This window comes from Aulonocara stuartgranti (assembly GCF_965226115.1).
Source record: "Aulonocara stuartgranti genome assembly, chromosome: 22".
NCBI classification, from domain to species: domain Eukaryota; kingdom Metazoa; phylum Chordata; class Actinopteri; order Cichliformes; family Cichlidae; genus Aulonocara; species Aulonocara stuartgranti.
This window is the reverse complement of record NC_138957.1, coordinates 14,196,704-14,219,780: the sequence shown is the minus strand read 5'-3', so window position 1 is coordinate 14,219,780 and position 23,077 is coordinate 14,196,704. Positions and strand designations below refer to the sequence as shown.

The 23,077-nt window shown below is 42.2% G+C and overlaps 1 protein-coding gene across 1 annotated transcript; it reads left to right on the top strand.

Annotated features, from left to right (window-relative positions):
* Nucleotides 1–1,494: 1,494 nt before the first annotated feature.
* Nucleotides 1,495–23,077, top strand: angpt2b (angiopoietin 2b). The gene is made up of 9 exons (XM_082521394.1): nucleotides 1,495–2,455; nucleotides 8,835–8,990; nucleotides 9,650–9,771; nucleotides 11,682–11,914; nucleotides 12,157–12,281; nucleotides 15,363–15,464; nucleotides 18,450–18,616; nucleotides 21,530–21,660; nucleotides 21,923–23,077. Exons 1-9 carry the CDS (start codon nucleotides 2,138–2,140, stop codon nucleotides 22,081–22,083), a joined length of 1,515 nt encoding a protein of 504 aa, XP_082377520.1. The 5' UTR covers nucleotides 1,495–2,137; the 3' UTR covers nucleotides 22,084–23,077.

The following is a 23,077-nucleotide window of genomic DNA, read 5'->3' as shown; positions in this document are numbered from 1 at the left end:
AAAGTCAACCCTGGAAAATTTAGACACCCACTTGGATTGAGTTCAACTGATTGCCAGCAATGTGGACTAAGCTCTCACTCTGGTTGTATGGGATTTGTAACAAAGGGTCAGCTATCTCATTCCTCCTGAGCACCTCCAACAGGTACCACATGAGGGAAATGTTGGAATGCCTTCTTCAAGTCCACAAAGCACATGTAGACTGATTGGGGAAACTCCCACAAACCCTATATAGAGCTGATCCAATCTTCCGAAAGAATGAAACCGACATTGTTCCTCCTGAATCTTAGGTTCAACCAATGGATGGGTTTTCCTCTCCAGTGCCTGGTTGTAGACCTTCACAGACAGGCTGATTCATCCACCTCAAGGGCTCTGCCACCAAGGAGCTCTTCAATTACCTAAGTGACCTCACCACTGGTGATAGGCGAATCATTACCCAGATTCTTTCTTCCTTCACTCAAGATGGCTGCCTCTGCCTAAGCCTGGTTCTGCCAGAGGGTTTCTTCTGTTGAAAGGGAGTTTTTCCTTCCCACTCTTGCCAAAGTGCTTGTTCGTATGGGGTCATCTGATTGTGAAGGTTTTCTCTGTTCTCTCTGTATTATTGTAAGAGATTAACCTTACAGTATAAGTCTTGAGGCACTATACAGAGTGAGCAGAGCATCGCTTTTGCTTCAAGGTGGACCAAAAATCTTGTTCTGTGACCTCACTGAATTCTTCCCACACCCATGTTTTTGCTTCAACTACTTCCGGAGCCACACTTCTCTTGGGCTGCCGCTACCTTTCAGCTGTCTCAGGAGTCCCACAGGCTAAACAAGCCCGACAGAACTCCTTAGAGCGATGGATCCCTTCATCTCCCGTGTCCTCCATCTGGTTCAGGGATTACCACCATGGCAGGTAGCAACCACCTTGAAGCTCCAACTCCATGTCAATACCTCAACAATACAGGTGCAAAAGGACAATGAAGTCCACAGGTGGGACACCCTCCAGTACACCTGGAAGAGAAAATGTCCAAAATGTTCTCTTCTTCTTTTGATTATGCATGTTTACAGCAGAGCCATAGTAATAGGCTTGTTTCTGCTAGTTTCATTTAGATTGTAAATAATCTAAATGAAAGACTGAGCAAATATCAGTTTAGCCAACAACTGAAGGCAAAACAGGCATCGTACTGCAGGGTTTGAAAACACCAAACTAGTATTAATCAGTACTGCAACATAACAAACGTGATTCCTAATCAAAAGATAAGAATTTGACATAGTCAGTTTTTTTGTATCGTTTCAGGTAAACATGTTCTTTACCAAATAATAATTGACATGCCAGTAAAACGGTTTTAAATTAAAAAGACACAGGAAGTGGAGAGAAGGAAAGAGAGAATGAGAAGGAGCAAAAGGTTTTCAAAGAGAGTTCCTAGTTTTTGGCTCTTGTGGTGAGCTGTGTGTAATTTTTGCAGCTTCCTCTTCTAACCCCCCTGCAAACAGGAGTAGCGCAAGAGGGAGGGAGAAAGTAAAAGAGGGAAGGGTGGTTGACTGATTATGTGCTCAAGAGGTGTGTGTGGTGAGGTACACAGCTCTCTCTCTCTACTGCTTTAAGAGCTTTACCGCTTCAGCCAACATCCTGAAGCAGGCCTCTCTTCACTCCTCTCCCCTCTCTCATCCAGACCAATGTATGGACTCCAGGAGCTTGAGTAGACGGCAGTGAGGAAAGCAACTTTTCAAAAGAGAGATAAACGGTGGGAGGGAAGTCTGCTGTTGGCTTCCTGGGCTGAGCTGCATGTGCTGGCTGGCCGGGTGTTGGAGTTACAATAGGAAACAATTGCCTTTTTTCCTGTGTGTGTGTGTTTTTGTATCCACCCCTCACAAAGAACAGCTGGACTACGAACTGGACTGGAGAAAGACTTCTGGATGCAGCAGCAAAGTGGAGGATCAGCCAAAAGAGGACAAGTGAAAGTGATAAAACAGAGGCTGGAGCAGCAGGAGTTGGACTGAGAATACAGGAAGAAGACAGAGGCAGAGCATTCAGGGACAGAAAAATATAGAAAGGGCAAAAGGAGAAATTGATCTCACTCCCTTGCCAGTTCTCCCAGGTGTGGTGGAACCTTCTTCCATCTCTCTTCTCCCATCCCTTTACCTCTCTTGACCCTGACATGGGCCGCCTGCTGGCCCTGACCTTCACCTACCTGGCCTATGTGCTGGCCATCGCGATTGCCTCAGAGCGCCAGCAGCACCGTGTGCAGCACGGCCCCTGCAGCTACACTTTCATCCTCCCTGAGGTGGAACACTGCCATCCCTTAAAGGACTTCCAGGTCACAAATATCCTGCAAAGGGACTCCCCACCTGAGGCCGAGCCCGATACAAGCCAAACCAAGGAGAGCAAGGCCCAAAAGGAGAGGCCTTCCTGGCAAGAGAGGAAGCTGCAGAGTCTGGAGAGTGCCATGGAGAATAACACTCAGTGGCTGCAGAAGGTAAGGTTTCTGAACTGTTGACTAAGGCGACCACTTCCTCCTGCCATACCGTGTTCTTCTTGTCTTTTTTTGCAATGTCGCTTTCAGCTCGCAGATCTTCAAACTAAATGCTGTAGAAGCACCGGATGTCCACAGAGTGCTCCATCCGATAACATCTGTTGACAAGCCCTCATTATTGATAAGTTCACTGCTTAGCTGGGATTTCCTGGATGCTTGCTGTATGGATATCTGGCTCCATGACAATACCTAGTGTATGAGTGTGTGTCTGAATTTAAGACCACTGGGATGTCAGAACTCCCTGTTGCATGCAAGTGGAAGAAGAATGGATAAAAAAAAAGTTTTATAATATCATGCCAAATATGTCTCACATGGTTAAACCTTCTAAATGAGTGTTTTCGCCCCCACGAGCAACAAGTATACAAAACTTCTACTCTTGACTCATGTTTTAGTGGATTTATGAGCCAAAGTCAACTCAAATGCTCTCTGTACCAAACCCAGTGTACATAAAAACAGTATCATCCTTTCTCAGTAAGATGGTGTTGGACACATTTTGTCCTCATTGGATTGTTAGCCTTTGTAGCTCCGGTTGACTCAGATTATGACTGAGTAAAATGAAATGATGTAATGTAAAATGGCTTCACAGTGGAGTTTCCATTCCTAAGGTTATCTGGGCAGGGAATCAGTGTTGGGCCATTGTTTTGGACAGACTGACTGAGTGACTGACAGGTCACCCCTCTCCACCCATCTGTCTATTCTCGTCTCCATCTCCGCCAGTATATTTATGGTATGGGTTAATCCCCAGTTTGATTATAAGAATTTGTGTTGGGTGTTTAGACTGGCCGACTGAGTGCAAACACATATCTGAGGATATGAAAATGTGGTTTTGTGAATGCCAAAATGTTTCCTCCGTTGCTGTCACTTCACCCTTCCCACCATATACACTCATTTTTAATTCTTTCCTTTCCCTCCTGACAATTCTTTTCCATCCAACTTTGTCATTTCTATCCGCACCTCTGATGTGATGAATGTGTCTCATCGATCATGAGCTCTCAAAACCTTCTCCCATTCTGCTCACGTTCACCTGAAATGGAATCGAAACACACACATAAAAGCACACACTGATATACCCCTGTGTATTCGCTCTGCGTGATACTCCATCTATGAACTGGAGTCACGCCTTCCATAGGAAGCATCTCGTGGGGTCATATTATAAATATATACGTGTGTGTTTGAAATATGGAAAAAGGAAGAAAAAAACACTTTGTCCTCACGCATATCGTTTACAAAGCTCGAGCTGAACTGTAGAATTTAAATCTTCACATGCTGCTCTCATCTTGGACTCATCTTGGACTCTAACTTTCCACTTTCTCCACCAGAGATGTGATATAAGCGGCTATAAACAAAAAGCAGTAAAACAGTCCCACAACATGTACAGAAAAGCCTCTGCTGACACAAATCGCGCTCCGTTGCCAACATCCTCCACATAACGTCTGGAATGAAACTAAACGATCCAACATTTCAACAAGTAACCCCCAGCAGACTAAACTGATGCATAAATGATCAAACTGTAGGTGGGATTTCAACAAAAACACAGCATTACTCTAGAGAGACCTTTCTTTTCAATTGCACAAGGGTACGCTGAACTTTGACCCCAGATGGCAAAGCTTTTTCAGCACCTTGTGAGGCTCATTAAGCCTATCTGCATTCTGCAGGTTTTGGAGGAACGTGGTGGTATGGATCTGGAAGAGCTTCAGGCACATGTATGAGTGTGTGTCGGTGTTTCTGTGAAACCTACGATCTCCCTCAAAGCTCCCCTGGGATGCTACGACCCTTACTGTGAGCTTTCTACCAAAACCCTATGAAAGAAAACACACACCCACGCATACAGATTTAGGAGCACACACACACACATACTAATCCACCATGTTCCACAGAGTAAACTCTGAGTGAAGTCCAACAGGACTGTATTAATGCTCCAGATTCCTCCTGGTGTTTCCAAGAAGAAACTGGTGTTTGTTTTCTTTTGGAACAACCCCCAACATCACCCCCATCGTGTCCCTTTTGCTCTCTGCTGCCCTGAGGGCTTGACTGCTTTTCTTAGTATGTTTCAGAGGCTGTGGTTATTATGCTAATGCAGAAATATTGCACAGATCAAGGTAGCTAGCTGACCACTGGTGACCTGATATTTTGGCTGCTCAATATTTCATTAAACCAAAGTATTTCTACCACATTACTTACATCACTCGATTGGGCTCCATTAACTTTCATAGACTTACACACATTTTTCCTTCGTAAGTGGTCTGATTCTGACTGCTGAATTATTAAATCTTAAGTGCTCATCTCAATTACAAAGACACAGTTTCACTTATGCTGCAGTTTTGTTTAGTTGAGTTTTTCTTTTTCTTTACCACAGTCTGTGGGTGTCTTGGCAGTCCTCACAGCAATAAATAAAGTGACACCGAGACAAGAATAAAATTCTGCCCTCATGCTACTGGCTGTGTTGGTGCTTTGAGCTAAATTGTAATGTCAGGACCCCAGCTGTCCGATTTATCCAGTAATAGATCCAGACATTGCAGTCAAAACTACAAAGGTTAGTGTTGTCATGGTGTTAAAGGACAATTCAGGGTATCTCCGAAGTTACTGGGATGCATTTTTGGACTTTCTAAAAATATACCTATCCCTAAAAAAATATTGCATTAGCTAACATCTGGTAGCATGCTTCTGTTCTTGGTACCAGACCCATCATTAGAAAAACATAAATACGAGCATAAGATGGAGAGATGAACATCACCCTGCAGCAGATAATAATGCAGATATCAGTGACAACAGATACACCACAGGTTAAGCGAAACACAGGATGAAGGGTGGAGCTGATGTAGAGGTGGGTTGCAAAGTGGCTTGGAGTTGTCCCGCAGCTGGAGATAAACAGATCTGCTGGGACCTCAGTTGAACTAATGCTGTTTAACATTGCTGCCAGTCCATCTATTAACTACTAAGATGTGAATAACATGATGAAAAATCAAAAAGTCTGGATTCATCAGGTGGGTGTGTCTGTTTTTTTCCTGACAAGCAGGAACTGCCAACCCCAGGTGAAAAACAAAATCAGCAGCCACATTGATTTATATTCTTTGTCGTTGCCCTGTTCAACCTACAGAACATGGTGTCAACCAGAGGCAAATCTTTTAACAGACTTTGCTGCTGTGAAAACAGGTCGCAGTGTGAAATGCATCTAGAGTTTTTTGTACACTGCACAGCTTAAACAGACTCTCTGTCTCTTCCATTGCATAGAGGTGGTGGCAGAAAAAATCTGTATGATTAAAGAGCAAGTCACAAAAGTTTCACACAGAAGTTTCTCTAGATTTCTGCTTTTGCACTGTCAAATCACTATTTCCATTCTCGCAGTCGTACCCATCCTGTTGCGCCTCCGTCTATCATGGTCATTTGCCAAAACAACGTGCACACATGTTTCCCCTCCCTTCTGCAATTGTAACCAAGAACAAGCGCGTCCATTTGCTCAGTAATTAAGATATCAGGGAAGTCCTATGATTTTCTCAGCACCGATCCCTTCTCTCTTTCGTATATACACAATAAAACGGAATTATGTTACATCCCAAAAGCAATTTATCTGGCTGCATAGTGCAGCGAGCGACAGCAACAGCGAGCGAGCATTTGGCAGAAGGGGGATGGAGTACATCAAGACTTCTGAATTGAGCTCTGGAAGAAAGGATGTAATAGGAACACTTTGGACAGGCAGGCCGATAGCAGCCCTGAATGCATAAGGCTGATTACGATGCAGGGATCTTTGGTTCTTCTTTGGAGTCTGCTTTAATCCGCTTGGTAATCTCTTCATAACCTTCATTATGAACGGATTTCCCTCCCCCCCCCGCAGTCTCAGTTGTCCTAAAATAGTAAAATATGAGGGAGGGATTTACAGAGAAAGATTGAAGGGAGACACTTTAAAAGAATGGGAAAGTTCAAGAGACAAAGAGAAAGATTACTAGCAAGCAAACAGTTTGAGTGCAGATTCATCTTTATTATCCCACTTAAGTTAGTATTTTTTAAACTTAATAGAAAGAATTATAATGACCCCATTCCTCCACATATTTTTTTAGGCGAAGAAACAAACAAGCAAACAAATAAACCACCAAACAAACAATTGTCTGGTTTGAATTTCCTTCGATTTTTGTGGATAGCCACTCATTAGCTGGATAATTTTGAGTGCTTTCTCCTCAGAGACTTAATTTTCCACTTGTGTGGTTTAATGAGTACAGTCTGATCTTTTCTCCCCAGAAAAATCATAAATATTAATGTTCTCGAGTTCGATATTCTACTCTGCTTTATTGCAAAAGGCACAGGCCATTGCCCGTTAAACGTCAAACAAAACTGTATCATTCACAGTAGAAAAAGTGAAATTGGACTTCCTGATGCCGTTTTCTCAAACAGACCACATTAATAAGAAAATCTATTTATTGGAACAAGATGGATGTCATCCTATTTTTACTCCCGGTGTAACATATGATGGGTTTTAGCCAATGCTTCTCTCTCGGTGCTTGTGATTGATTACAGAGTTTAGGTGACTATCTCTGAAGTCCTGCTCATGAATATCTTGATGTCAAACTCCCAGTATATGCTTTCGCTTCTCTTTCTGCATACCCACTGAAATGCCTATATATTCCATCATTTTATGAATGTTAGGTGATTGGCCTGAGGTAAACCTGTAGATGGATGGATAGATGAGTGGAAATACACTGCAAATGCCCCGGGGATACTAAATTCTGTGACTCCATCACAGTGTCTGAAAAGATTGAGGTAAAAAAAAAAGGGCACACGACTTCAAGGTTCAGTCTTTCATACTGCATCAATGTCCTAGTGAATACATAAAGCACATTGCCTGCTAAAATCAAGCAGCAATCCCTTGGGGCTGAAAAATGAATTGTCAAAAAACTGCAGTTCCCCTAGTGGCCATTTGAGGCCAGCTTCAAGTAAATCAGTAAGCCCTCATAGACCTTTGTGTTAAAATGCTCAACTTTAGCCACTAAAATAACCTTTTACAGCCTGGCAGTAAATACAGTGCTCATCTGAACACAGATCCTGCCCCAGGGCCGTACAGCTATCTATTTCCTTATGCGGTCGATCATTATCTCTCTACTATTAATAACACAAAGAAGTGAAAGATTTCTTCCAAATCTCTCAACAAAGTCATCCACTAGTGTCCTGCACTCCTCCTCCTGCTCTTAATGACTTAGAGTTGTACTGAAAGTCTGAGGTGTACAAGATGAACAGGAATGGAGACAGCAGCAGAAGTGATCCTTCTTACTATTTAGATGGGAGTAAACCCTCTGCAGTATGTGGATGATTGTATTTAGATTTGTTCTGTATGTAACTGTGGAAGGCCAAGAGAAGTTATTCCATGCATTTTCAATAGGACCAAAACTAGTCTCTCCAGTACTTCTGTTGCATACAATATGAGAGCAACTGCTCGATAGTCTTTATGCTCTGATAGTGTTGACGTCTCTGGTGCAGGAACCAGACAGGATGTTTGCTATCTACTCCTTCTTCAAAATGGCGTCATAAATGGCGTTAGGATCACAGACACAAGGCAAGCACCAGGAGGAGGCTTAGTTAAGTAGGGGGAGGAAGGGGAAGAAGAGGAGAAAGGAAAAAAAAATCAGTAAAGGTAGTGAGTGTGTGTGGAGGGCTGTGAACTAAACCTGCAAATGAGGTAAAAAGGTTTACCTCATTTGCCCTCTCCAGGTTGCTCACTGGTTGTCTGTCTGTCACCTTAAAACCAGTGATTTGTTTTTCATTCTTCTCATTCTGCTCAACTTTAACCTCCAGCTTCCTCCTGTAGGAATCCTTGCATTTCCTCAGCTTCACTGTTAGGTCCCCCTGAACTCTCCTCAGTTCCTTCCCGTCCCCACGTTTAAAGTCTTTCTTATTATTATTCAGGAGCCTTTTCAGGCTACTAGTGATCTGAGGATTATTGTTCGCAACTGCATGGATTGGATTTTTGCAAGGCCTACATTAAGTGTTGTGACTGTTGATTGACCGATGTGCCATACACACAGCTTCCTATGCTATTTACTGACCACAGCTGCCAACAAAGGCAGCTGTAGCTGGTAGTCAACTACTGTCTGAGAGTCTTCACCTCTGTCGTTTCCAATCACTTTGCTCACAACTTAGCACTCGACTCCCTCTGGTCTAAATGTGGTGGTTCTGACTCCATAAAATTAAAATGCTAATACTGAGGCTTCACAATTTCCACAAACTAATGGGTGACTTCATGGTGGCCACCTCCATCCTTCATATGCAGTGCATGGATAAAATCTGATTATTACCAACACAGAATGAGAAAATTATCAGCCTGTTCTCCCCACAGCTGGAGAACTTCATCAACGAGAATGTGCGCTCCGGGGTGGAGGAAATAAAGAGAACTGCGGTACACACCCAGACAGCTGCCATGCTCGAGATGGGAACCAACCTCCTCAGCCAATCAGCAGAGCAGACTCGTAAACTGACAGATGTTGAGACCCAGGTAAGCCTATCAGCAAAGACCAGAGCGAACCTATTTGCAGCCAGTCCAAATGAAAAACTGTGGGGGCCACACCCATGCAAAAACAAATGATGTCACTTGGGAAACGCTCGGTGAACAGCTAATTAAATGTAAATCAGATGTAACCCGCTGAGAAGCCATGCCCAAAGGTGGCGGGAAATGCTCTAAAACAGCTTGATTGACACAGTGAGTCGAGCTTTGCGTCTGACAACAAGCCAATTAAAACACAAAGCTTGGTAGCACAACACAGATGTGTCTTCAATTATGCCACAGATTTTGTTATTACAGACCAGGCTGTTTTTGGTCCCGTTGCTTTCTTTCTCTCTTATCAAAGCTTATATAAAATTTGCAACCTGTGCAAATAATCCGAGCAGCTTTGTTCAAGTTTTTGTTTTAACCGCGACTTCAAAACATGTCACAGGTGCACATGAGATCATCCTTGCTTAAGTTTTGATTATAAGATCAAAGAAGGCAATTTCACGAGCTTTGTGATGGACAGTTTATCCCCAAGGGTCCTTTTTATGAATTCCCGGCGAGCGCCCTTTATTTTTCCACTCCACATCTCTCACCGTTCTCATTCAATCTTCTTTAATGTGTGATAGATTTTTTTTCTTGCTTATTGTTTTTTTATCAATCTATAGGTGTTAAACCAGACAAGCCGCCTGGAGATTCAGCTACTTGAGTACTCACTCTTCACTAACCGGCTGGAGAAACATATACTTCTGCAGACTCAAGAGATCTCTCGCCTCAGTGATAAAAACAGGTGAGAACACATACACACACACACTTCTCAAAAGACATTAGAGCACATTTTAGAGCACTTGAAAATGCTTCATCAGTAAAACCCTCCCTAAAACTCTACGTGCGATAATGAGTTTTTCTTTGATTTTTTAAAAATCTGTCTGTAAGACTTGGTTCGTGCTATTTTCCTCATCGGTTTTTCCTTTGCTAATGAAATAAGATGAAACATAAAAAAGCAAATACTCCTTTGAAAAAGAATGCTTTCTCAGGAAAAGGCCACTTCATGGGTATTTTGAAAGGGAGACTATAAAAGCCCCGCAGAGATTAATGCACTGTATATGCACATGCATAAACTGGCCCTTCCCATACTGCAACTGCAAAGAAATATGTTGAATGAGCTCATCAATTGTGAACTAGAGGGCAATTAGACATAATGCGCATTGTATAAGCGTGTGTGTTTGTGTGTGTTTGCTAGTAAATGGGCAGTGCAGTTAGGAGGGGTTTCCCTTTCTTCTCTCTAGGAACACAGGGTCAAGTAAAGGCCAGGAGGTTAAGGGCTGGGCTCTGGGTGGATTGAAAGGGAGCCAGTTTTCTTTCTTTCTTTCTATCCGCTTGTTTATCATTCCATCCATCTCTACCAAGTGTGACCAACAGAGAACACAGTCCTCCAGCGTTCTAGCATCTGTTACACATCTGGCCCCGCTCGACCCCCCGTTCTGCCCTTCGGCCCTCATCTTTCAAGACGGTGACGCAGATCGGACGTGTAGATAAATGAATCCGTCTTGACAAGGGTAAACTCCATGACAGGGTGCATGAAATTAGAAATGTAATAGCAGATTTGCGGAGAGGCAGCTGTGGAATGAAAGGGAAATAAGGGCTCCACTAGTTGGATGAGGCTACTGCTGCTGAGCATTAAGGGCATGGGGCCAGTTTTTGAACTGCTGCCAAGCTAAGAAGGGGCAGAGAGGCATGTTTGCTTTCATAGGCATTATATGTGAACTAGTATTGGCAGGAAGTACAGCACACTGCAGCAAGACTAGTACCAGTGTATATTTTAGAATAATAATAGTAAATAGCAGAATATCATAACCAGAACAGTATAATTGCCCAGGTCGCACAAGAAATGTTCCGTCAACTTACACAATCATTGAAACATTGCTGTGCTGCCTTTATGCCATGCTTTGCACTGTGATTGAAGCAAAGCGCCCATAATGGAGAACAATTTCTCATCGAGTGTTTTCCCACAAAGCAAAAAAATAAAATGGAAGTGAGTGAAAAGAAAAAAAAAGTGGTTTCGATTGATCCAGCTTTCTTTCCCGGCCACATACTGAGCTGCTGCCTAAAGTGGGAGATTGAAGATCCATCTGCGTGTTCACGGAGCTCAGAAGTAGCTTGTTCAATCTAGGTGGCTGGATTGTTTCAATAAATAACTGCTGCAGACTCATTAGTCAAAGCCATAAAGATCAAGCTGCAGGGATTTATGGTGCTCGTTTGGACGTGGGGGTGTGCCACTTGTGTGGCGCGCGCGCGCACACACACACACGCACACACACACACACGCAATCAGGTTGTTACCTCATTGCTATGATCGAGCAGCTTAGCATGCAGGCCATCTGCGAGTGCTGCTGTGGTACAGGTGTTTATATGATGTTAGCCCAATGAGACTGTGGAGCTGATGTCTATTAGTCATCCTTGTATAAATGTGCAAGTTTGTGCAGTCTCCACTGTGAAAGGTAAATGCTGAATGGATGGATTCTGCACCCCCCCCCCACACACACACACACACGCTTTTAATCTTCATCCTCCAAACAATATGCATTTAACAATGGTGTTAGTGCTGCTTCAGATGTATTTTTCATTAATTTTTTCCTCTCTTTTCAAGAATGCTCTATAAAGTAGAAAAATTCACTTTCTCTTTCTTTGCTTTGACAGTTTTCTGGAACAAAGGCTCTTAACCTTGGAGGGTCGGTATGGGAGGGAGCTAAAAGGTCTGCAGAGCGAGAAGCAGCAGCTTCAAGAGCTTCTCGAGAGGCAGAGCCAACTGGTCAGTCAGCTTCAGCACGAACTGGGCAGCTCTTCTCTTAACAGCACCTTACTACAGAGACAGCAGGCCATGCTCACAGATACTGTGCAGCAGCTGCTCGCTGTGGCCAATCACTGCAATGGTAAGCCTTAGTAAGTTTACTGTGCAAATGGCACTATAAATATCAATTTCTAAACAAATATAGCCAAAGGCAGCTTGTAATTAACATCTGAGACATGCTATATATGTACATGCTTACACTGCAGACACAAAAGGCTTAAAGCAGAGTGTAAAGCTTCGAGAGAACTCACATATGGGGTTGGGATTTGTGTGCAAAACCCGTAAGGTTGCCATCTGTAAACACATGTTTGCATGTTTCTTCAGAAATCTCCAATATGCCCAAGGAGGAGCCGCTTAGTTTCAGGGACTGTGCAGAGATCCTGCGATCTGGAGTGAAAGAAAGTGGAATATATAGCATACGCCTCCACAACTCCACACAGACTGTCAAGGTAGTAAGACTTTAAAGGCCACTGGCCTTTTCTTGCAAATATCACCTAACCGACTCTGACATGAAACTTTCTTTTGGTCTGTGTGTCTCACACAATTTAACACTAGAGTTATTTTAACTTGGATTAATTTTATAGTTTTTTTCCCCAACCCAGAGTCATTATTTTGAGCTGCAATAAATACAGGGAGAAAAAACAAAACTAGTCTGATGTCATGGTAATATACTAGGGATTTGGTGTAGAGGTGATGGAGATGTCATGCTGTGTTACAGAGAGCTAAAATAATAAGCAACAGGAGCATTATGCCCTGCAGGCTTTATGGTGAGCGAGAGTGCACTGCAGAATGCAAAGTCAGAAAAGCCTAAGAGGTACCTCTACTGATCTCAAGTAACTAGCCCTTGGTAAGTCAACCATGACATCCACCAGCAGGCTATTCATATTCTGAGTCACATCTAGCATTCTGGGGATCTTAACTCTCAAAGCCTCACAGGGCAAAAAAGACAGGCTGAAGCAGTGTTGTTTTATTCATTATTTTCAGTCTAGTTAGCTGTTGGCACCAACTCCTACTGCCTCTGCCCTCCTCCCCCACCCCCTGTTCTTCCTCTTTATTTCCTGTGGGCAAGGCAGCCAGGTGTTAGGCACTGGTGCCATGTGTTTCCTGCCAACTGGGGCCAGTGTACATTTCCACTGATACAAGTTAGTACTCGTGAAATCATTGCTGCTTTCAATCTACGCCATCTAATTCAAGTTGCAATGTGGCTGGCAAGCTGGGTGGCTGCATAAAAGTGGGGCACATACAAATTGCCCTATTTTCAAAGCCGAAAGCCAGCTTTCTCTACAGACAAAAGGAATACAAGAATACATGTTTAATGCATAAACTGGTTATATGAGGCAGATTTAGCGGGCCATCCATTAGGCTCTGTGAATGATGATAATGATTACAAAACCACATAGTTAAGGGTCTGTTTTTTTCTTCTTTTCTTCCTTTTTTGTGTCTCTTTTCTGTATGTTTTTGAGAACTCCATTCGTAGAAAGTCCCTTTATCACATTGACCATAAAGTCATTTTTTTTTTTTCTTGAAAATCCTAATGACCCTTGAGCTTCCAGTGCTTTATTGTAATGGATTTGGCCCTGGCATGCCTTTCTTGGCCAATAACAAGCCTATTTGGAGTATTAAATATGAATCTGGTCTAAATCAGAGTAACAACCACATTTGGGAAATGACTTAAATTGAGAATTCTATTTCAAGACCCTGTTTTTGTATTCGGTGTGATGCCTTTAAGGTCAGAACATTGGCCTAATGTGCCAGAGTATAATCACACAACACTGCTGGTCTGCTGTGTATTTCAGGGTAAATGAAATTCTCGGAACCATCTGAACACTTTAATTTCTTACTAAAAAAAATTAACCTGCATTGTGGATGCTTATATGCCGTGACCAGTTCTCCCTCAACTGATCTGCCCCTCCCTGAGCCTGGTTCTTTGGGAGCTTTCTTCCTGTTAACGGGGAGTTTTTTTTCCTTCCCACGGTTACCAAGTGCTTGCTCAAAGAGAGTTCCCTGATTGCTGAGGCTTTCTGAGTTGTTATGATATACAGCACATTGTGGCCACTCTTGTTGTAATTTGGTGCTATATAAATAAAACTGAATTGAGGTTTGGTTGGTTGAAGACATTCAAGCAACTATTGGTTGTATCCACATTCCAGAGTGTAAGATTGTTTCTGAAACACAACTGTCGCTGACAACATTTATAATTTGAGGAGACAACATTTTATAGATATTCAAACATAGTGCCAAAGAACACTAGTCCAACACTGCTTTGAGGTATGGTGAGTACAAGCGTTCAATTAAAATGAATCACTGAAGTATCTAATCTTACCACCCATGGGAGAAATTCATTTAGCACACCTGAAGGAGGCTGGAAGAGGTCCAATTAAATACCTCAGATATCTAAAGTAAGTCCCTGGACAAGTTTAGATTTCAAGATCTGTCACGAGACAAACAAGTAAAATGAATTCATATTAGTTTGTCCAAAAATCCATGGAAAAACCTGCGGCCAAGCAAGAAAGAAAGCAGACTGTGTAACCAGAAACGCAGAAGCCTCGTCCTCAGCTGCTACACAAGGGATAAGAGAACATGGTGAGGTGAAGTTTTTTCTTTCCCACCTGGGTTGTATCATTGTGACAACCTTAGACGCAGAGTTCCCGAGGTTTCCGAGGCATGCTTTAAATAACAGAAAGGCTGCGGTGTGTTTTATTTCTTCATGTCAATTCTTCACTTAGTGTAGACAGCTTTGGTTCCTTAAGAAGTGACATTTTCAGATTAATCCCTCTTTAAGGATACATAGACTCAGGAAAGATTAGACGTCAGTCTCAGATGGTTTAAAATGGGAAACATAGGGAATACTCAATGTCTGACATATGTTCATCATTTGTATCATTTGTATGATACTTCATAGACTATTGAGATGTTTTAGAACATTTTTTTTTCATTTTTGAATATAAAATAAATACTTTTTGTATGTCATTAAATTAAATACTTATTTGCAAAGTAAATCTGCTGCAGGACTTCCTGCATTTTAGACTCTTTTAGTTGATTGTTTCGAATTTACAGCATCAGACTTCTTTCTTTTCATTCAGTCTTAATGCCATTTGAAAAAAAACATCTCCAATGGATCTGCTCTGCACCAACTTAATGCCAACCAACAATCAGTGACAAGCTGGTTAACAAAGCCAAGCAGTTAGCTGATAAAAAGCCAGAGAGCCCTCACAGCAGATGGTGGGGAATACAGGATCGGCATTCACCAGGTGGCTTGAAGCAGGAGTCCAAATGAATGTTTTGCCTCTTCTGAATAGAGAACAATCACTGTGGCAAATGCTCTATGTTCTGTATCAGCTGCAGTTGCTCTGATGCTTCTTTAGTTGGATAAAAACGTATTGATGCACGCACAAACTTGAAGGGGACTTAATGTGGTGGTTCTTGGACTACCAAGAACAGGTCTTCTTTAAAGACAGCTTCAGATGTACTTCTTGTAGACACTCACCCCTAATGAATAATAGCTTGTTTTAGCTGTTTTCTATTTGCAGGTGTTTTGTGATATGAAGACCAGAGGCGGGGGTTGGACGGTGATTCAGCACAGAAGAAACGGTTCCGTCGACTTCCATCGTGGGTGGAGGGATTACAAAACGGTGGGTTCCCCAGCCAGATGGCAGGGCCACTTTTAAGCTCAGGTCTTATGGTATCAGTATTGCAGGACTGGACAGGAGGTTTCAATAACTTTCCACGGGTGCTTTGACACAGAGAGGTGAGGGAAAGCAGCTCGCCTGTGATCCCGGGTGACCTGCGCTTGTTGTATTTGGCCGCCCTTATGTTCTCCACAGCCCCCCCATGTTATTGCACCTGCTCTCACTCCCTGTCCCAGCCATACTCCCACACATCCACATAAACAAAAATGCACAAACACACACACGCTCACGTGTCACGCAGCACTATTATTTGCATCCATCCTCAGATTCCCCTAAGCCTTCCTGTGCAGGGATATGAGTGCGTTGATGAAAGAAACCGAATTTCCAAATGCAAAGACCACCCTAAAACAAACTGGATACAATACAATTGCGCTTGAGAGACTGTGAAGTTGCTCCAGCGCTTTGGCTGGGAATCGAGCATGTTTTAGCACCTTTGGCTTTCATTTTGCTTGGAATTTAAATAATGCTCTTTTTTTCTGATTCCATTTACAAAGTGTTGCACAACAAAAAAAAAAAAAGCCAGTGCTTGTAAAGCTTTTACAGACAAAACAAATTTGGGATTTTTGACTGAATGGAAGAGCAATTTTTCTTTTACCTATGCCAAGAAATCAATTGTCATTGCTCGGTTTGGAAATTAAATGCATAGCGGAGTGTGACTGCAAACAGAGAGAGTGGGAGAAAGAGGGGAACAAAAAACGCCTTAAAAACTATTGAAGGACAATATTTTTACAAGTGGATGATAAATATTTGGCTCCAGCTGTGGCGTGGGAGGACAGGGGCCCCTGTAGATGCCAGATAACGTATGAACCATAATGCTTCACTTGCCCTGGTCCACACACAGTATTCTCAAAGAGGTTGTCTCAGAGTTCATCGAATTTTGCACCCAGATGTGCTGGAAAGATAATAAATGTTCCACAGCTCTTTATTTGAACAAAAAAAAAAAAAAATACAGCAAAAAGCAAGTTTGACAGGGAAACAAGGTAACTTATATTTAAGACATAAACATTTTTTTTTAAAGCCAGTCGTGTAGCATAACCCAGTCAGTTATGTAGCACCACAAAAGTGAGACCGATGTGTCACGAAAGGACGGGATGTGCCAAGCGCTGACCCTGGGAATTCAATGGACCTGGCCGAGTTGCACCGAGCTGTTTCCACCTCCTCGAAACAGTCCTCGGTGTGTGTGTGTGTTTGTTTGGGGTTTTTTTGCAAGTCAGACACAGGAACTGCATTGAACATTGAACAGTGGTCAATAAAAAAGAAATTACCTGTGCAGACCAAATGCCTCACTTCTGAAGTGCTCCCATTTTGGGCTGAAGCCCAACAGGAGATGGCTCAGAATCGCATGGCAGATGTAGCACGACAGACCCACGCTCGGTGTTTTCTCATGGTGACACACAGATGGTATCTGACAAAACTGGGCTTTTCTGCAAGCCATTTCATTCCCCCATATTTAGCAGTTTGTGCTCAGTTACAGACTATTATTTGTATTATTTCTTCTTAGCACTATCGCTCACTATTTCCTTACTTTTGTTTAATCCTCTTTACTCCTTATGGAATATAGGACTTAGACAGTTTGTCTCCACATCACATCCTGTGCTCTCTGAAAGTTATTTTGGCGATTGGGTCAGCAGCTTTCAGTTTATCCATGAAAGATTGCCTCCATATCTGCTTGGGGCATCTTCTTCTTTGCTTTCCTTGGGCTTAATTGTGCCACTGAGGATTTAAGGAAAAGGCAATTGCTATTTAGAAAAGCAAAATAACTGACTATAGTTTATACAGTACAGTGAATACTAAAATTACTGTAACCATCAGATTTAAAAGTAACGTTTGTAATGAGCAATGTCGCCTTGATGTTTCTGGAGGTCACTTGATTTTGGTAGTACTACCCGAATCTTCACTGGACAAACTGGCCGTGTTAGACTGATTCATGTGTGTTTATATCAGTTTGGGTCAGTGTAGACAGAGTTTGTTTGTATTTTTTGGATTGTTTTTTTTTGTTTAAGTGGTTAATGTGCTGTCTTACTTTATGATCAAGCCTAGATCTGTTTATTTTAACTTCGTTTATGGGCACAGACATCATTATTTGACTTTTTGTATGATGGTTTTCTTGTTCTTAGAGATCTCAGTGTGAGGTAGCTGATATCAGTCTGCATTATTTATGAATTCCAGCTATTATTCACTTTTTGCCATTGCTAACTGTTGCACAACTTCTACATTGTACAGTGCTGGGAAATGAAGTGCAGTTAGCTAATGCTAAATTGTTAATGCTATAGAGAGTAGGGCTGATTCTTATATATCGCTTTCCAACTGTCCTCGAGCACTTAAAGCACTTTATACCTGTCTCATTCACACACACAGACACACACACGCTCACCTGTGCCTTAGTTCTTTTTATCTATATTGACACACTCCCATAATGAACACATCAGGAGAAAGTCAGGGTTTAGTATCAAGTATCATTTAGCATGTAGACTGCGAAGCAGCCAGGGATCGAACTACCAACCAGTGTTATATTTTAGGCAGTGGAGTGTGTTTGTGTGTGAAGGTTTTGTATAATTTATTGCTGTTTATCAATAATACTAAAAATATTGTTATTGTCCAGGTCTAAAGTTCAAACAAACAGCCTACAAACTCACAAAGCCAACTGTTATTTTAATTTGTATTTTACATTTGCTTGTGGAGATTTTGTGCTTTGGGATTTTGAAGTAAATTAACATGTCAGCTGACCGGTCTTTAGCTTTGGGAGTTGAGTATTTCACTTCCTTTATTCAGTCTTAGCCCATCAGAATGATATGTTTCACTTCTTAAATTGAGGTCCATTTTCATATTAACTCTGAACATACTTGGCAGGCTGCTGATAAAAGCATCCCCCCCTTGTTAGGATATTTTCTTTTTTCTATTGTGTCTTTTTCTTTGTGTCTAATCCAGGGTTTTGGAGAGTCGTCTGGGGAACACTGGCTGGGGAATGATATCATCCACGAGCTGACCAGCTCCCAGGATTACAGTCTGCATGTCCAGCTAAGAGACAGAGAGGGGAATGAAGCCTATTCGCATTATGACCACTTCTACATAGACGGAGAGGACAAAAACTACAGGTAACCAAAAAGCATGAACTGTAACTTGTGTTTCTTTAGCTTGCAGCAATGCTTTTCTTGTCTTATTGAATGACTTGGTAATTAGTACATGATTGGGCAAGACTTGACAACATGCCCACTTAAAACACCCACACTCTGATCGAAAATTTAATTATTTCTTTTTCCCACTTTCTCAGAAACATGACATGAATCGGCTCTTAATGAAGGTGTTTTATTTCAGAAGTCAGTGTAAGTGCTATATTAAGAGCTGTCTGTTGTGAACACTATAATGGCGGTACAGTGACACCTCTTCAGCTGTCACCTTTGATGCGGGCGCGGGACTCTCGGATTAGAAGCCGTTATCAACGGTTAAAATTCGTCTCTATGTTTTCATTTTTCTGGGTTTTTTTTTTAAATCTGCGACCGCTGAAGTGGAGGCAGCAATTGGACTGTTTCTAAAAGAATGTCATTCAAAATGATGAGCCAAGTGGAGGGCAAGCGGGCACTTTTAGTTTGCCTCTATTTTTCTTTTCCCATCAATGCACCTGCTGTTTCCCCCTGAAAATCCCCAAAGCCACATCCACTAGAGTATAACAGGAACACTAAGCAATACCTGCTCGCAGCCAGAAACTGACAACTCACACAAAGCCCTTTGGTAACCCAGCAATCACTAACAAGATTATGTGTGTGTGTGGGGGAGTCGGGGTGGGGTGAGGTGTGAGAATGCCGAAGCCATGTAGCTTCTAAAACAGACAGAAATGTAATATGAGGTTAGATTAGATAGAAATTCACAGGAATTTGCCCTTGTTTGGGGAACGTTTATGGAGATTGATGCTCTGAGAGATGACAAATCATAATCACATGTGGAGGTATGCTTCCAAGACGCCTAATAGGGCAGCAAAATTGCATTTGCCTGAGTTTCATCCCCATAATTAGCGTGATGAAACGCAGCCTTTCAACATTTAGCTGTAGGCTACACTGTGTGAGTTGAAGCACCTGAGTGCATATAACCACGTTCTGTCTAACCAGTTCAATGTGCATCAGATTCAGCTAGCACCCCGAAGAAGCTGGGTTGTTTTTTTTATTGCAACTCCCCAGCTGGAACTGTGGTGCTATGCAGCTCGTCAGCCAGAGCAGTTCTCATCCTCGGTGCATTCGGTGCACTCCCCAGAGCTGCATCAAGGTCTTCACCTAAAACTCAGTAACAAGATTCATACATTAATCATCGATATGACAGACCACCTTTCCCTTCGAGGAAGCCAAGAATAGCTGCACTTATAGCAGGGAAAGTAGTCGACATTCTTTTAGCGTAACTGTATCTCTGTCATTAAGCCATACAATAACAATATAAAAGACAGTCACCTTGAAAAGGGTTAGCCTGTGGTCTGTGGTATTGGTATAATAGCTGAGGGAAAAGAGAAAAAATAAAACACATCTGGAAGTCATGGCTAATGCAAATGTTTTTCGGGGGTGCTGGAGGAGCTGACACCTTCTGTAGGCCACTCTTTCCAGTAGCATATTCTGTAAGCTTGCTGTTGCCATTCTGACTAATTTGATTGGTCCTAATTTGCATCACATCATTGAATTAGCATGAAAAAACCCATCCTCATGCATGGCTGAACCTTTCCCCACATCTTGACTGGTCGTGACAGACGGCTTAACCTGGTTCTGCTCACGGATCAGTTGGGTTCTCTCTGTATTGTTGCACCACTATACCTCACAATATAAAATTTAAGATGAGTATTGTTGGGGAACAAAAAAAAAGTAATTAAATTTGATTGAAATTCTGTTAATGAACTCTGTGCTGTTCTAGCTTTTTTCCTGCCCCCCAGCACCAGCACCATTATCTCCTTCACCCCCCCTTCGTCTCACGATGTGTTGTCCTGCCCTGCGGTGAACTTACAAATTCAAGAGGAGGATTCTTCACTTAGTCCTCACAGACAGCGTGCCCCAGGCTACATGGGAGGAGGAGAGGGGGGTCACATAACTCAGGGGAGAGTGTGTCACTAACTAGACAAAATGACAGGGCAGAGGAGATGCCAAACAGCGAGACTGACCTTGTCTGCTCTCTTTAAAGCAGTCGTGATGTGCGCGCACACACACACTCTCACACACAGATGCGGAATCAGACGCAGAAACGCACACACACCCAATTGCCGGGCTGGTGTATGAAAATAATTGAGCGAATCAATTTAAGTTGGATAGAGATTTCTTACAGGCGCCGCTGCTTCACAAAGCACAGCATGGAAGAAAAATAATGAGAACTTCTTTAGGTTACTTTTTATACTGATGTTGAGACAACAATGGGGTAACAATAGGAATGCTGGAGTCGTACTGTACATATGATAAAAAGGATATGATATTATATTGTGGTATATAACTTTACATATTTCTATTCATCTGTTTCTTTTTGTTTTATCTTTGTAAAATAATAAATTGACAAATTTTATTTGAATTTAATGATGAGCTCGACGGGCTTTCATCCAAAAATACACCCCTCTTACAGAGTTTCTTAATAAGAAGAAGGAACGGTGAAAGAGAGGAACATCGGATTGTGCCCTCTTTAGGAAGCGGTTTACTAAAACCAAATTGTAAAGTCAGATATTGCCAGAAGCTGTGAAGAATCAAAGTTCGACAAAGGAAAAGTGAACAGTAAGAAGCCAATTCGTCAACCTCATCCTGTTGGTATCCTGTGGTATTATTGAAATACAGACAAACTGGGTTAGTAAACACAACTGTGCCGTGTTCAGTTTAGCAGAACACGATTGGATTACTTTAGAGATACTGAGCTTCAGCCAGTTTGGGGGCAGTTTCCACTCACTGTCATTTGCAGCATCCAACAAGTTGCCCAACATGGCTTTAAATAATGAATAGGAGCGCCTGCAGCTGAGCTTTTTTGCTGAATTTCTATATTCATTTTTTTTTCCTCTCTAGCCTTCATGCCGAGGGCTTCAGCGGCACAGCTGGACGAACCAGCAGCCTCTCCCACGCTGGAAGCCAGTTCAGCACCAAGGACAGAGACAATGACCGCTGCACCTGCAAGTGTGCGCAGCTCGCGTCAGGAGGTAACGTTGCATCAGTCACCTGCTGTCGCTCAACCCACATCATCTCAATCTGTCTCTCCTCATAACCCGTCTTGTAAAGAAAAAAAAAAAACGATATCCACTCCCTTGTAAATGTCCTGAAGTGCATTTCATTTCCCTTCTGCGCCAGTATAAAGTTACTGCTGACTTACAGCTGTACATTTGGGTGTTACATTTCATGAGCTTGCATTCAATTAATTCTGACTTTTACCTTGAACTTTTTGCCACACTTCCTTTTCTGCAGGATGGTGGTTTGACGCTTGTGGTCCGTCCAACCTGAACGGCATATATTACCCTGCCTCCTCCAGCGTGGTTCGCTACAATAGTATTAAGTGGTACTACTGGAAGGGTCCAAATGTGATCGCTACCATGACAACCATGATGGTTCGCCCAGCTAATTTCTGATGATGTTGGCATGTACTTGCCACCGGATTGTGAAGTGAATGTCATCACCGTTAAACAGAAATATACAATATCCAAGAAAATGTGTATTTTTGGGAAGACACTCAAAGAAGGCTTTCGGTGATTTCAGCTTGTGGACATTTTGGAGGGGTGCTTTAGCAATCGCCTGGGGACATATATTCAGACTCACCGCAAATGACTGTGAATTCCTGAGTGAGGAAATCCACGAACCGGAACTATTCACAAAGGTACTCGGGCTATATTTTAATAAGGATTGTTCAGCTGTGAGAGGAAGGAGACAGAGTATGAGCTTGGCTACAGACAAAAGAAAAAAAAGAAGAAATAACACATCACTTTATGCAGTTTAAAAACCAGTTATGCAACCCCTAATAAATGATGAAACTTTAGAAATGTTATAACAAAACTTACTTTTAAGGATGGATAGAAAGTGAGTACATCAGAGAGACAGCTCAGGTTGAGCAGTTTAGAGATAAAGTTAAAAGAGGCGAGGCTGAAATAGTTTGGACAGAGGAGGAGGGACGGTGGATATATCAAACAAGGATGTGGAAGAGGGAGCTGCAAGGCGGGAGGAAAACAGGAAGACCACAGAGGATGTTCGTGGGCACAGAAAAGGAGCATTAGTGTGCTAGGCATAGGGTGAGATGGAGGTAGATGATCTGCTGTGGCTAAAAGATGAAGCAATGAAAACTTTTGTTGTGTATTTGATGTAAGATAATTTGGTGACACTTTATAACAGCCATCATTAATAAAGGATAAATTAATTTTTGTTTATTTTGTACTTTTTTTTTTTACTGCTTAACAATAGAATAATAATGAATCTTATTTACTAATTGATTAATAAGTGGTGTGTAAATCAATCAATCTATGAACATTATCTGCACGGCTATTGTAAAGTTTATAAAATGTGTTACACTTGGTTAAGAAGCACTGTGGAATCTATAACAATAACTTGGATGACTAATATAAACTGGTCTTT